The sequence below is a fragment of the Mus pahari genome, chromosome 15 (genome assembly GCF_900095145.1).
Source record: "Mus pahari chromosome 15, PAHARI_EIJ_v1.1, whole genome shotgun sequence".
NCBI lineage: Eukaryota > Metazoa > Chordata > Mammalia > Rodentia > Muridae > Mus > Mus pahari.
Window position 1 is genome coordinate 11,648,837 of NC_034604.1, and position 14,279 is coordinate 11,663,115.

The window sequence follows — 14,279 nt, forward strand, 5'->3', positions numbered from 1 at the left end:
AAAAAAAAAAAAAAAAAAGATTATACTATATATTTTTCACTTTTAGCTATTCTGCATATCAAGGAAAGAAAAGGTGAACATTTCTGTCTAAAACTATGTTTGTTAGTGGGCTTTTTAGCTCCCTACCCAGTTATTGCCTGTGTCTCTTCTGGCAGCTCACTAGTCCCCTTGCCCTTCCAGTCATGAAATTATGTTTGCCCAGTGGTACAGCCACATGGATTTGTGTACACAAACAGGTACAATGAATGTGAACTTGAGCTGGCCCTCAAAGGAGGACAGTTCAGGGCTGATGCATGAAATATATATACATACATATGTGTATATACATGTGTGTGTACATATGAAACATACTGTGCTTCAATTTCTTTTATTATATATGGACGAAAGGGAGCTGCTTATACTAGCAATTGAAGCTAGATTGTCTGAAGGGAGTAAATAGATGAATGTATGGGAAGTTTTTAAAGAGTGCCTGATGCACAGTAAATATGGAAATGTGATCTGTATAATAATGATATTGTTAATAGTTGTAATCAAAGAAGAATTGCTCTAAAAGTAGGATTATACTGACTTGAGTTTGGTCTAATGTCTCTAGTGGGTAAAGTCTACTGAGAAATAGTAGAACACACTGTGGATGTTTGCTGTAGGCAAGGCTTCTGCTTCCTCACATGCTAGCGATGCCCAGGACTGAAGATGCTCCCAAGTCACCAAACGAGAGGCCACAGCAGGGAGAGACATACCATGGCCCAGCCTTTCTGTTCCCAATTCCGTTACCTCCTCCAGAAATGCATCAAGGCTACTCTGACATTTAAAATTCTGTGTATCTGCTTATATATGGCTCTTTGACAAATACTATGTATTTTAAAAGATAGAACTTTTTGAGGAATAAGTTCTCACAAAATGCAAGATTTCCATCCTCCTTCTAACTATGAAGGGCAGCCAAATAGTCCTTGAATTGCTGTGGAATATTTTATAGTCTGTGAAATAGGCAAGATAGCACATGGCTTCAAATTTACATTGACTTAATGGGTGTTTCCAAACACATATGCAGTAATCAGAAAATTGGGTGTTTTGTACTGACACATTCTGTTAAAGATTGTGGCAGTCTTTGGGGGCAATCACATCAATTATGCTTATGTATTGGTGGCTTCCAGGTTTAATATCTGTGGTTTAAGATTCATTGTCAACTTGATATCTTAATAGGAATTCCAGACAGGAATGCTTGCCTGATGGGACGACATGAGATCAATGATACAGGCACTGCGATGTAGCCTTAGACTATTTATTACACAAAGGCACTTAAGCACAAACTCTGTGATCCTGTGGAAGTCAGTTTGAGAAATGCAATGGCTACCACCAGGCAGGTCACATCAACCACACGGATACATAAGTTACAGGGCTGATTCTGGTTCAGGTGAAATAGAAGGAAGCAAGGAATTTCACCTTAGGATGTTGCACAATTTAAAACTTCTGAGTTGCTTATTTCTGAAAGTTTCCACTTAATATTTTTATACCGTGGTTGAAGAGGCCGGGTAGCTAAAGTCACAGGTAAGGCGAGGTCGTCTCACAGCAAAGCTCCCGGATGACTACTGCAGTGAATACTGTGCTTTGCCCTTCTCTCTCACTCTCCTCTGCCTAAGATTTGTGCCTATTAAAATAGGGTACATAAACGTCTCCTCCCTCAGGGTATGAGAAATGGTAATACGAGAGGCAGAACAGTTTCATTTTTTCCTGAGCTGTGAAAGTGAGGGGCTTTTAAAAATATATATTTTGCTGTTACAATTGTCTCTTATTTCCATTTAGGAATGCCTTTGAGAAACAGCCTTTGTAGCAGGTTCTGAATAAAATGAGCTCTGTGTGGTACAAGAATAAACTTTTCAGGTCTCTGTAATGTTTATCTTTTCTCTCTCCAGAAAAAGATAATTTCAAGGTCTCTAAGTTATAAGGAATCCACTCTCTCCAGTACAGCAACATTTTAATTTATATAATTTAGATTACTCAGCTTACAAGTATGGTCTAGAGGCATAAGGAAATGGGATGGAAAAGTAGTCAAAGGGTGGGGTGGAAAGTTTAATACTTTGATGACTTGGCTCACTGCAGTTTGCCCGCTCCTGTGAGCTATGGAGGAGATAAGGCGGGCGTGTGCACAGAGTGAAGCAGTTCATGAATACTCAGCCATGAAATGGAAAATCAAAAGGAGACACGTATGACTATAAGAACCTTGGTCTATTAATATTCAAATATTAAGACATGGCTTTCTTTGCAAGACATAGCTGAATATTTACTGATCAAATACGATAGCTTAGGAAGAGAAATATTTGAGATAGGCATTTCGACAGGATTTGATTGACATGTGGTTTGCTTAAGTCAGGGCAATAGTTAACTAATTAAAAGGCACTTCTCATCTGAACGTGTCTTTAAATTTAAGATCCCTTGGAAAAATTTTCCAAAGTACATTACAACTTTTCATAAGGGTGACACATGGTCCTATTTTCCAAAGACTTTGATTTAATATTTGAATGCAATGGTATTTGACTTTGTTAGTATAGAGTATTTAAACTTAAGAAGAAAATACCTTAATTTGCTTATTCATAAGCCTATTAAAAACATTTCTAGGGGCTCTTGTTATGTTGATTCTCTAGAACATAACCTGTCTTTGAAGTGGTATATTAGTTCTTAAAAAGTCATTCCCAAGCTGAATAATTAGACTGCAAACAAAAGCTATTCTTAGAGTGTATTCCACATAGAAAGCTACGCACATGGTGCTTTGATTCAAATAATATTCTTATAAAACTTTGTTATTGCTAGAGGTCTATATTCAGAACGGCAACTTTTGGTTTTGATGATTATTCCATCCTGAAACAATTGCCCCTTTCCCAATTAAAGCAGAATCAAGAGCACATTTCTATCTGATGATGTTTAGAAATGAGGACCTGCTTGGTTGGGCTCATTTTGTCTCTTCATGGAGGGCTCAAAACCAAGAAAAATCAATCCCCCTGAAGTTTTTTCCTGGAAGAGAAAGGTGGCTTTTGTTGTTTTGATCTTAGTATGTTGTACATTTTTACTGACTGTTAAATTTTTAAAAAGCCACAGATTCATCTGTTTGTTTGCTCTGTTTTCATATTGTAAGTCATAGAATGCTTCCAGATCAATAGTAAAATGCTTATGCCCAAATGTTTAAAAATGGATTTATCATCACAGGACAGGAGAATTCAGGGTATAAGAAAACCATCCAATCATTTGCTGCAAATGACACAAACTGCTAAGCATGGCTTCATGCATGTCAGATGATGGTTGCCAGGATTTGAATGCACAATTCTCACTATTTTGACCTTTTATTTTACATGCAAGAGGCTCTCTTGGTTAATGTAACATCTGGCTAGGTTATTGCTTCCACAGTATAAGCTACAATGCCAAAACAGCTCTTTCCCAACATTTAAAAGCACATCAGGTTGTTTACATGTCTCCTTGAGATGATTTTTCAATAACTTTGTGCTAATTGCTGTCATACTCTTTGGTTAAAAAAAAAGTCTTCATTCAATCAAGACAACTTCACTTAGCTAAATTTCCTCCATACAGAGAACTGTAGGATAATTACAGGAGCTGATTTGAGGCCATCATCATTAAAACTATGTAGGGCTTCAGAAAATGAATACAAATTACAAATGTGGAGTTGTGTAATTAAACATCAAATAGTCCAAGTGATAGAAGTCGTAGATGAGCTGTCTTTCGGCCGGGCTCAGGTCCTTTAGATACTGCCTTACCACGTGGGCGTTGGTTCTTTCATCAGAGGAGTGCCTATCCTTAAAGTTTGGAAATGTCAACTCTTTTGGAGCACCAATCAACTGTAGAAAGTAATTGGCATCTTCTCCTAATGTCTCAAACTTCCCTACAAAGTCATAGTTGATCAAGCACGGATGACACAGCTTGCTGACTCTTTCCCAGTGAATGTCCATTCCTACTGGACGATGAGCATCTAGCAAATAGTGGGCGAATTCTTTGAATTTGACTCCAGATCCATTATTTAATGCTTCTGCAGAGGCATTTGGCCGATATTTCTTGATAATCGCCTTCCCAAACACGGGATGGTAGTAACTATTGGGATGCTCAAATTTATCCCTAAATGCGGAGACCAATCTTTCCATGGGATCTCTAACAAACACAGCTTTGGTATAGGTATTCAAACGCATGTGCACTCCTTTTAAGTCAAAGCTATCCAGTGTTTTCAGATGTTTCCCATAGTGCACAGTATCATGGGAGATATTGTACGCAGAGGAAGCCAATCCATTTAGGACCATCAGAATTCTTTTCCAATTAGAGCAGCCAGCTTTTGGTACTTCACAGTACAGGATTTTGTGTTTGTCTTCTACATATATCCTAGATACTATATGAAAAAGGTTGGATTTGGAATCATTTACTCTACCATATTTCTTACAAAACTCATGAAGGAGGATCCTACGCTTCTCTTGGGTTGCATCTGCTTTCTTCCATTTGGTGCCTTGGACCAAACTTTTGTTTAAGGGCTGAGTGACCAGTGGCCAGTCCATCTGGATGGGTTTCTGAAAAACTTGAATTTTAGCTCCTTGATGTGTTTCAGTTGGTCCGTAAGCTCTGTTCTCCCTTTGTGAATGGCTGCTCTTCCTGAAAACCCTTGTTGGTCTCCCTAGGTTGAGCAGATTTCCCCTTTTCTTCTTCAGATCTTCAGGCATGTGAACCTCAGAGTTCTGTTAAAATAGGAAGAAGACATGTTTGATGCACATTCACAAGTGTGTGGATAAGGAACTTAGCATCTTTGTTTTCACATATTACAGAGAAGAGCACTCAGAGTACAAGCCAGCAGAGACAATTCTGCAAGGTATGCTGAATATACATTTTGTAGTAAGATTTTTCACAGAAAAACTAATGATAGAAAACAAAAATATAGCATCTACAAGATAGAGGTTAGGAGGTTTTGCCTTGATTTTGCCTGTAATGCAATGAAATAGACCTCAATCATTTCATGTCTTAGTAATTCCTGAGGCATCAATAAATCTGCTATTTCCAAGTAGAAGTACTGAATGGACATGCAATCCAGAGCTATATTTAGACAGTAGAATACTTCAAATTCATAATTTGTAACTGAAAATTATTATAAGACTAATTACCAAAGCTTAGCAATCATTAGCATTTCATCAGCATTTACCAAGTGTGATATATTTATTTGTTCACTTGAAAAATATTTTATTTTCAATTTATTTATCATGATAATGTGAGAATTAAAGTCACAATATCACATAACTTCCTTCATGTATGGAATTGTCCATCTTCCCTACTTGAAGACAGAGTTAAGAATCCAGAATATCTTTGATATTCTCATGTATAATATTGTATCAAGAGAAGATGAGGTTATTTTCCTTTTGCTTCACTAGCCCACTTCCCAAGAGGCTATCATTTTATTATTTCCTTCCTACAACTCTTGACTTGGCTGGGAAAGAGAAGCCATAGAAGCTGGGATTTATACCTGCTATCTCTAATAATAACAAAACTCCTAAGGACATTGACGTTTACTCCTAAGGACATTGACGTTTACTCCTAAGGACATTGACGTTTACTCTGAGAAAGCTAAGAAGCTATTGGAGGGTGCTGAAAAGACAGCAGGCTTGACTCAGACTTGGAAAAGATAGGTATAGTGGGCCTTCACCAACTTAAATATAAGATAGCCAAGAGGAGTTTGTGAATAATTTCCAATCACCATAAACCAGGTTGTGTAGCCTCATAAAAGAACTGCCTTGTATTATCTGAATTGTTAAGCTATCTAGTTGAGTTCTCAACTCTAAAGCTATTTATCTGCTGTCTTATCCAGAGACTGCTAGGATTCTTCAAAGCCCCAAATCCTTCTTTGTTCTGATCAATGATTTATGGCCCATAAAGTTGTCATCAAATATATATGACTTTTCTGTAGGTTTGAAAGATCAAAGAGTTATTGGCAGATGTGCATGAGAAATACTTCACATAGGACCATAACAAGCTGCCATGATTACTAATGCCTCTATTATCACTATAAATAAATTATTATTATCTATAATTAAAGTTATAACTATTGTTACTTCAGTAAAGGAGGTAACACAGTTTTATCTCCATGGTAAAATGAATTTCAAGCTCCCTCAGTTGTTCATCACTATCCATGCTTAGATTTGTGTGCCTCCGTATGCAACCCAATCAGTTACAATTTTGTCTCATAAATACCCACCCCCAAACCCCTCCAAATCAGTGTCTGCTGTGCCCTCTAGACCTTCTCTGTAGTCATCAAATTCCCCTCCCTGCTTCAGGGAATTCTAGAGTGTTTATTTCTTATATTTTTTATTACTAGAACCCCCTTTTCTGATCACTTCACGTCTCAAGTAAATAAAATTCCACTGTTTGGATCCAAGTGCTCCTTGAGGTCTATTCCCCTGTCATCCACTCTGTTTCCAGAGTAGCACCCAGAGAGTCCTCTGCTCCTGTGAAATGTGCTCTGTGGAGTTTCCTCATCTTTCTCTTGCCACTGGTCTCTGATTCGTGTCTTGAAGACTCTAGTTCCTAATTTGGAGGTTGCAACTTTAACTCTGTTCTTAGAACTATACATAGCGACGGACATGCAGTGAACTCAGCAACTTAACCACCCCATCTTCAATAGAATACTTCTCTAATTCATATGCATGAAGCATGCTTGAGCCACCTCATTATTTCTCAGACCACCATTGCCTAACTATACAGATCATTGCTGTTTGCCATTGTGCAATACTTTGGTAACTTTGACTACATTCTGAGGCTTCTGGCAGGTGACATAGCTGGTTCTTCATCATTTAATTCTCAATCCCTCTGTAATGACAGTTTTCCTAGTCACCCCTTCAAAGCCTTACTCCTGGTGGTCCTCTCACTGAACTTTACTCTTTTTCTCCACAGTGCTAATAACCATGTAAAATTATTTGACTTACTTCTATGGGTTCTCTTTTCATCCCATCCCACCCACATAGGCCTGTGGTTTAGTCAAGAGATAATTACTAAGTTAGTAAATATGGTGATGACTTAATGATGATTTCCAAACAATTATCTTACAGTGTTATAAAAAAGAAACATATTGTTCATCAAAAGGTATAGGTTAGCTTAGAGAAATAATCAACTGATCCTCCTTGTAAGGCACTGAAAATCTGTGCTCAAACAAATTGGTAGCAAAGGAAACCAGACAGTTTTAGGAAGAGCCATTTGTGCTGTGGTGGGTGCGTGCCTCTGAAATCAGATTGTCCAGAGACACTTTGGAGCATCAGTAGGGTTTCTCAGCATTCTGAGTCCTCAGGCTTTACTGTAGACACGGTGAAGTAGGGTCTCTGTGGCTGAGGCTCCCAACCATAATCAGCAGAGCTCTCCTGGAGTTCCATAGGCAGTGGTGACATTTGGCAACCACACAGCTTCAGTAACAAAGGGAATTCAGAAAATAAAGAACAAGGTCTGAAAATTTTCTCTCCTACTGGGGAAGAATGTTCTGTGGTAGAATTGAACAATTTAAAGAAGAGACAGAACTCAAATGTAAGGTCAGATGCTACATCAGTCTGTGAGGGGGACAGGTACAATGTTTCCTGTTTATATGCTCTTCTTTGTTGGAAGTGAATGTTCACCAAGCAGCTTTCAGGTGACTGGGTCAACAGGAGGGGAAGGCTTACCATGTGCTGAGGGTTAAACTTCTCACTACTGATAGATTTTTCTCTCCATGTCAGACAATTGCTCCTACTCTGATCAGATTGAGGTGTAGAAAAAGAGTTCACTCTCTAAAGTGATGGCAAGAACACCACTCGAGTCCCTTGCCTAACTTCAGACCCTGTCCAGAACCATTCATGTCATTAATATTTACTCTAAAAAACCATTGTCAGGGATTGGTGGCGCTCCCCCTTACCATTCCACCCAGACCTGATTTCTTCCCATTCTACAAAAAGATTTTTAGGACTGAAGGACATAAATATGAAATGGTAATATATATTAATCTAATACTAATATTAAAGTCAATAGCAAGCTACATCTGAGGCCTATATAGATGATTTCCCAACTCCATCTCCATAACAATGCCATAACAGGAATAAGAAAAGAATGAAATCTTAAGTCTGTTCTTCCTTTGTATTGTCTTTAAAGCAAACCCTTACAAAGCTACATTGTTCCTCCCAAGTTCTTTCCGATTTTTTAAATGGTCCTGTTGCTTTATGCTCACGCATTCATAGGATCTGAGAGTGTTTTTAACAATCATAAAGTGACTATTTTACATCATGTCTGCATCTTTTAAAATGGATTTCCTCTTTTTGTACACCTATCAATCACGTGATTTACTTTGTAGCCGGTGACTTATTGCTTGTTCAATGGGTTCTCTGTAGTGTCTTCCCCACTAGACCTGCTGCAAGTGGCTACCAAATTATTCCTCAACAAATACTTTCTTTCTCGAGCTTTTACAAGCTTTCTTGTCCAGAGAGCTTGGACTGGCTTTGCTAGATACAATCTAAAGCTCTGATCCTCAGGTGGATCTGTAGATTGCCTCAGCCCGGCTACTTCCTTACTGCCCTTTACATTTCTCTTCACACTGACTTTTCCTTGTACTCTCCTTCCTCCTTACTTTGGTATCTCCTCCATCATACCCCTCTTTCTCGGACATCCAAGCTCTTCTAGATTAATACAACAACCTTAGCTTCTTCATGAAAACCACTCTAACCTCTAGTAAGGGCTCCACTGTCTTCAAAACTGCTGTTAGCAATCAGTCTATACTATTTGACTTGTCTAAATTGGAGATGTTCTTTCAACCACAGAGTAGCTGTAAACAGTGGCTATATTTCATCATAAATATCTTCCATGAATTGACATTGTAAACTTATATAAAAGATATGTTACTACATATAATAACAAATATTCAAATAAGTGAATTAGTAAAAATTCTGGAGGGTTAACTTCACACTGAATTTGAAAATTTCATCCTTATTTTTTCCCAAGGTCAGTAAATGAAGGACCCCTCCTCTGGGAACAATGCTTCTCTCCTCCCATCAGAATCATTGGAAGCTTTGCAAACATCAGGAGCATACTAAATGCCAACCATGAAATGGATAAAAATCTGTGGCCACTTGAGGAAGCCAAAGTTTAATTAGGTTGAAAATGAATGGTTTAAGAAAATGTGTTATAGTTGCTACAATGAAAGGATTCATCAGACATTTGATTAGCAGTGAAAACAGTGTTTAACATATCTGAAGGAATTTGAGGAAAGGGGTGGAGCAAAGTTTGCAAATAACACAATCAATAGCTCTGATGAGATGAAGACTGGGAAGCAAACAGATGAAGCGTCTGGGGTGTGAAGGAATGTGTGTGCTGAATCTGAGAGTCCACCCGAGGCCTACCTTCAGGTGAGAGGAACTAGCAGGCAGGATTTGAACAAACAGAACTGAACTGAGAAGGCTTGAGTTCATGTAAATGGCCTGGGACAGCTTGAGCCTAGCAAATGGACTGTATTTTACAGTTTACATAGTGGGGATTGTCTTTTTAATTTCCCTGTGTGTGTGCCTTCATACCTGTGAGCGCATGTGATTTGCAGGATACTCCTGTGGAGCTCAGGGGAAAACTTTGGGTGTTGATCCTCAGGAATATTCCACTTTTCTTTAAAACAGTCTTTCAGTAGACCAAGCTACCTGGCCCATGAACATCCAGTAGTCCACCTGTCTCTGTCTCCTATTGTGCTATCTTTAGGATTGCAGATGCCTGCTGGTACAACAACCTTCTTATGCTGGGAACTGAACCTGGGTCTTATGCAAGAGCATCATGTGCAGTTAACCACTGACCCATCTCTCAAGTCCTAAGATTCAAGGGGTGCAGTCTAGTAGAGATAAGCTAGTGAGTTAAGAAGCAAAAAAAAAAAAATGGACTTATTTGGGCAAACCTGGGAGCTGGGGTAAAAGATATAAAAATGATTGCCACTTCTCTGAAGAGAAATTGATATATATCTATTACATAAAGCCACAAATGTGAGTTCTCATTACCTTCAATTCAGATTTCTTGAGTTTGAGGTGCCTCTGTGGGAGCTGGAAAAATCCTGGCAATACATCTGCGAGCTGCTGAGTGTGGAACATGCTAATTGAGTTTGTGGGCATTGAAGTACTGATAGGGACGCAACAGTGCCTAAGTTTCCACTGTGTGCTATACCCCCAATACATTCTACCATGCGTAATTTTTCATATCCATTTTGCAAGTGAAAAAAAAATAGCATTGCTGAGCTGCAAAGATGCCTTGGTGGTTAGCAGTACTTGTTCTTGCAGAGAATCCAGGTTTAGTTCCTGGTATCTACATGACAGCTTACAACCATCTTCAAATCTAGTTCAAGGGATCAAATATCTTTTGGTGCTCTCTGTAGGTACCAGACACTCATCTGGTGCACAGGCACACATGGAGGTACTCAAACACATACACAAAACAAAAAATAACGTAGACTTTTAAAGAGATAAACAGATGTATTTAAATAAATAAAGAGTAGAATTTCAAAAATAGATACTTTACATAACACATAGCTTTGTAGAACAGACAATTCACAAGCCCATTTTTTCCTCTGGCATAGAGACTTCCTGTTCCTATTGTAAATACAGGTGGGGAGAACCTAGAACAGTCACTACAAGAGAACTCCACCTAGAAAAGAGTCAATGTGTAAGAGTGTCCGTGCTGGACTGCAAATAAGTGGGTTAGCTGGCAAATATTTTCTTTTCTCACTTAAGTTCTTCAAAAGACTCAAGACTCTTGTATTGTACTAAATGTGTCAGATAACATCATGGTTCAAGTTTATATCAGATTTGGAATTAGAAGCATTTGTAGTGTTATCTCCCATCCCACTCTCAAGGCTGAGATGTAACATCACAAAATGCAGTCCATAGGCAACTATATGACTTGGCCCAACTGTTAAGCCTTAAGGACACATTAGAATTTCCGGCATCTCTGCACAAAGACAGGTGTTCTACAGAAGACGGAGCATAGCACCTTGCCTGGGACCATGGTTAGGCTTCTTCTCTTTCCTGGGACACTCCTGTCTAAAGAACAGAAATAACAGTGATAACTCTGTCCCAGGTGGAGAGTATTAACTGTGTTAACATAGACAGACTACTTGTAAAAAAGTGCCTAGCATATAGTAAGTGACAGGACTATGACTAACTTTGGGATGGTTCATTTGTTTCATTTTCTTAGAAATGCTATGGATTTTTTGTTTGTTTGTTCATTTTAATGTGTGTGTGTGTGTGTGTGTGTGTGTGTGTGAGAGAGAGAGAGAGAGAGAGAGAGAGAGAGAGAGAGAGAGATGTATGCACACATGTATGAGTGTACTGGTGTACACCCAGATGCTTGCAGAGATTAGAGGAGACTGTAGGATACTTTGCTCCACTGCGCTCCTCCTTTCCCTCGGAGACAGGTCTCACTGAAGATCGTATGTGGCTGGTGGCCAGCAAGCTCTAGTAACCCACCTGCCTCTGCCCTGTGAATTGTGGGCTTACACAGTGAGCGGCCATACCCAATTTTTAAAGTGCATACTTGAGATTTGAGCTCAGATCCTCAGGATTCTGCAGTAGCTGTTTTTATCCATTGAGCCATTCCTGTCTCTAGTTCTGATTTGGTTCTTATAAAACTGATATTTAGCACTTGTGGTAAATATATGTCTTTCAGCTCCATACAAACCTGTGCTTGTGGCACCATTTTGAGAGTGTCTTAGATACTGTGCAACAGTTATGTTCAAGAGAAAGGCTTGATGGTCAATGAAGAAAGATGGTGTTGAGAGTACTAATTCATAACCAGATGGCCATCTCCTCCCTTTCATATCACTTAGCTTTTAAGTCACTTAATTCAATGGTATATTTGGTGACTTATCTTGATTTTAGACCTGGGTGTGGTCACATTTCTTCATACCAACAAGAAAACTTAAATGTCTATAGTTGGCAATAAGGAAACTGATAGGACTGGGTAGGATGTAAGGGAGCCAGCTCTTTAGAGGGATGCAGACCAGAGCCTCACCTCTTCATACTCTAGCTTCTCCTCTTTCTTACATTTTGATTTCAAGGCTTCAGAAGTTGAATATATGATTAAACAAGAAGAGAAATGTACACTAATTTCTAGCAGAGGATGGGGCAATTCCGAAGCGTATGATTAGAGAGTCCTCATAGTTCAGTTATCTTCCTATCTTACCCTAAGCCATCCGTTGTGCAAAGGTTTCCTGACAAAGCAGGAACCAGGTGATGATGCTATGTTGGCTGCACATCTACTAAAACAGACTTGGTCCATGAGCAGCCTTAGTCCAGAGGAGGGGAGGAAGAGATAGAAAAGAAAACCAAAAATTACTATAGGCATGGCAGCCTGTATTGTGACAGAGGAAGAAAACAATGCTAGAAAATCAGAAAAGAGGAGCAGCTGAGCAGGACAGAGAGGTCAGTGGGTAAGGACCTTTGCTGCAAAGCCTGATGACTCGAGTTTGATCCCTGGGACTCTGGAAGGAGAAAAAGAACTCTTGTAGGTTGTCCTCTGATCTTTACCATGTGTTATATTCATGTGTACACATAACCAAAGAAATAACATGTAAAAATTATAAAACATGAAGAAATTAATTTTAGTTTGGAGGCAACATAGGGCATCTAGAAGAAGTCATACAAAATCACTTCTGTTTCCTGTCATCTGGTTCATTTCTCTCCCAAGTGCTATTTTGCTTATCTAGTTTGTAGCATGACACAGGAGCTAGTTGATTTAATCATGGTGTCAATCTGAAGAGGAAACCCAGGTATCTACCCTCTTGATAGATGTAGGACCTGATACAGAGAATTTAACTAACTTGCTTGAATGAACACAGTGACTGCTGGAGATGTTGCTTAACCAGATTTTGAATTTCACTGTGTGTGGCTTGTTTTCAGCTTACCACAAATAGAACAATCTCTTCTTTGTTTAATATTCATGAAATAAACTTGTGTATAGAAAGCATCAGACAAAATGCTGTTAAAAGAGATACAAACATTGGGAATGAAGATCTTAGAGTCAGGCAGAAGTGCTGTGTGTTGTGTTGTTTCTGGGTGAGTAACCATGGTTAGCCTATTCTGTTTTTAAGCCTCAGTTTCCTTGTGTCTACAATACGGCTGGCTGGCACCTAGCTTGCTGGGTGGTTGGATTACAGGAAATGAAGGCAGAGATTGCTTAACATAAAGTCTGTTCTCTGTAAATATTGCATACTTTTATTGACTTAGTCAATGAATCTTTACTTATTGAGCAACTTCAAGGTGACAAGCATTTTCAATGTAAATATTTTTTCTCTGCTATTTTCTCACCTTCCCTTTCCTTCTCTCTCACCTGCATAGCAGGTGAGAACTGCATTGAAATGTGTGTGTGTGTGTGTGTGTGTGTGTGTGTGTGTGTGTGTGCGTGCGCGTGCACACACACACAAAATTATATAATCATATATATCAGTGAAAAGAGGAAGAAAAGAAAAGAGAATGGTAGAAATAACTGAAGACAAGTATGGGAAGGAAGGATAAGATGCACTGGCGGCATGTGTCATGGGGAAGAATCACCAACAGTTGCTGGAGGAGCAAGAAGATACTCGTGAACTTAAGCTCTCTCCAAGATTCAAAAATCGAAGTGGGTTAAACCGGAAACTACACTGTTGTTTCCCTAGGAGGGATATTCAAGCTGACCCGTCAAACTGGTGTATGAAGATGTCTAGACTCAAGGGTGGAAATTAGAACGTTATTTGCTAGTATTATCTATTTGAGATTCAATACTCCCAACCCACCCCTCTCTCTTGAAGCAGAGTGAGATTAAAATATGAGGAGCAGGTCTATGACACAGTGTGAACACCACCAGTTAGTCTATACAGAAAAGCACGTTAGTCTATACTGGAAAGCACCAGTTAGTCTATACGGGAAAGAGGACTGCTCTTTGGTTTTGCCAGACTCCGTGAACTGAAGAATGACCTTAGCCTATGTAAGCAGATAAACTTCTCCTAACAAGCTTAAGCAGTCCTCATTATATTGTTCTTTTAACTATTGTAGGAAAAGTGACGCATTTCACAAAGAGATGGTTTTAAGTTTACAGATTATCGGGATAGACTTGTACAATCATGCATCCACACTTGCCCTGTAAAGGCAATAAGAATGCAGACAGTTGCACTCTTTCCTTCTATCTCATATGAGAGAGAGAGAGAGAGAGAGAGAGAGAGAGAGAGAGAGAGGAATATAGCAAGAAAAAGACCAACAAGATAAAGTGAAGGATATTTCACATATTCAGTATAT

General features: G+C 39.0%; 1 protein-coding gene across 2 annotated transcripts in view; it reads right to left on the minus strand.

Annotated features, from left to right (window-relative positions):
- Positions 1-1,182: 1,182 nt before the first annotated feature.
- Positions 1,183-14,279, minus strand: part of Chst9 (carbohydrate sulfotransferase 9) — a 153,436-nt gene continuing 140,339 nt past the window's right edge. For both annotated transcript variants that reach the window (XM_029546720.1, XM_029546721.1), the window contains one exon: positions 1,183-4,721. In XM_029546720.1, coding sequence (XP_029402580.1) covers positions 3,657-4,721 — 1,065 coding nt within the window. In that variant the 3' untranslated portion in view covers positions 1,183-3,656. The remainder of the gene's footprint in view (positions 4,722-14,279) is intronic.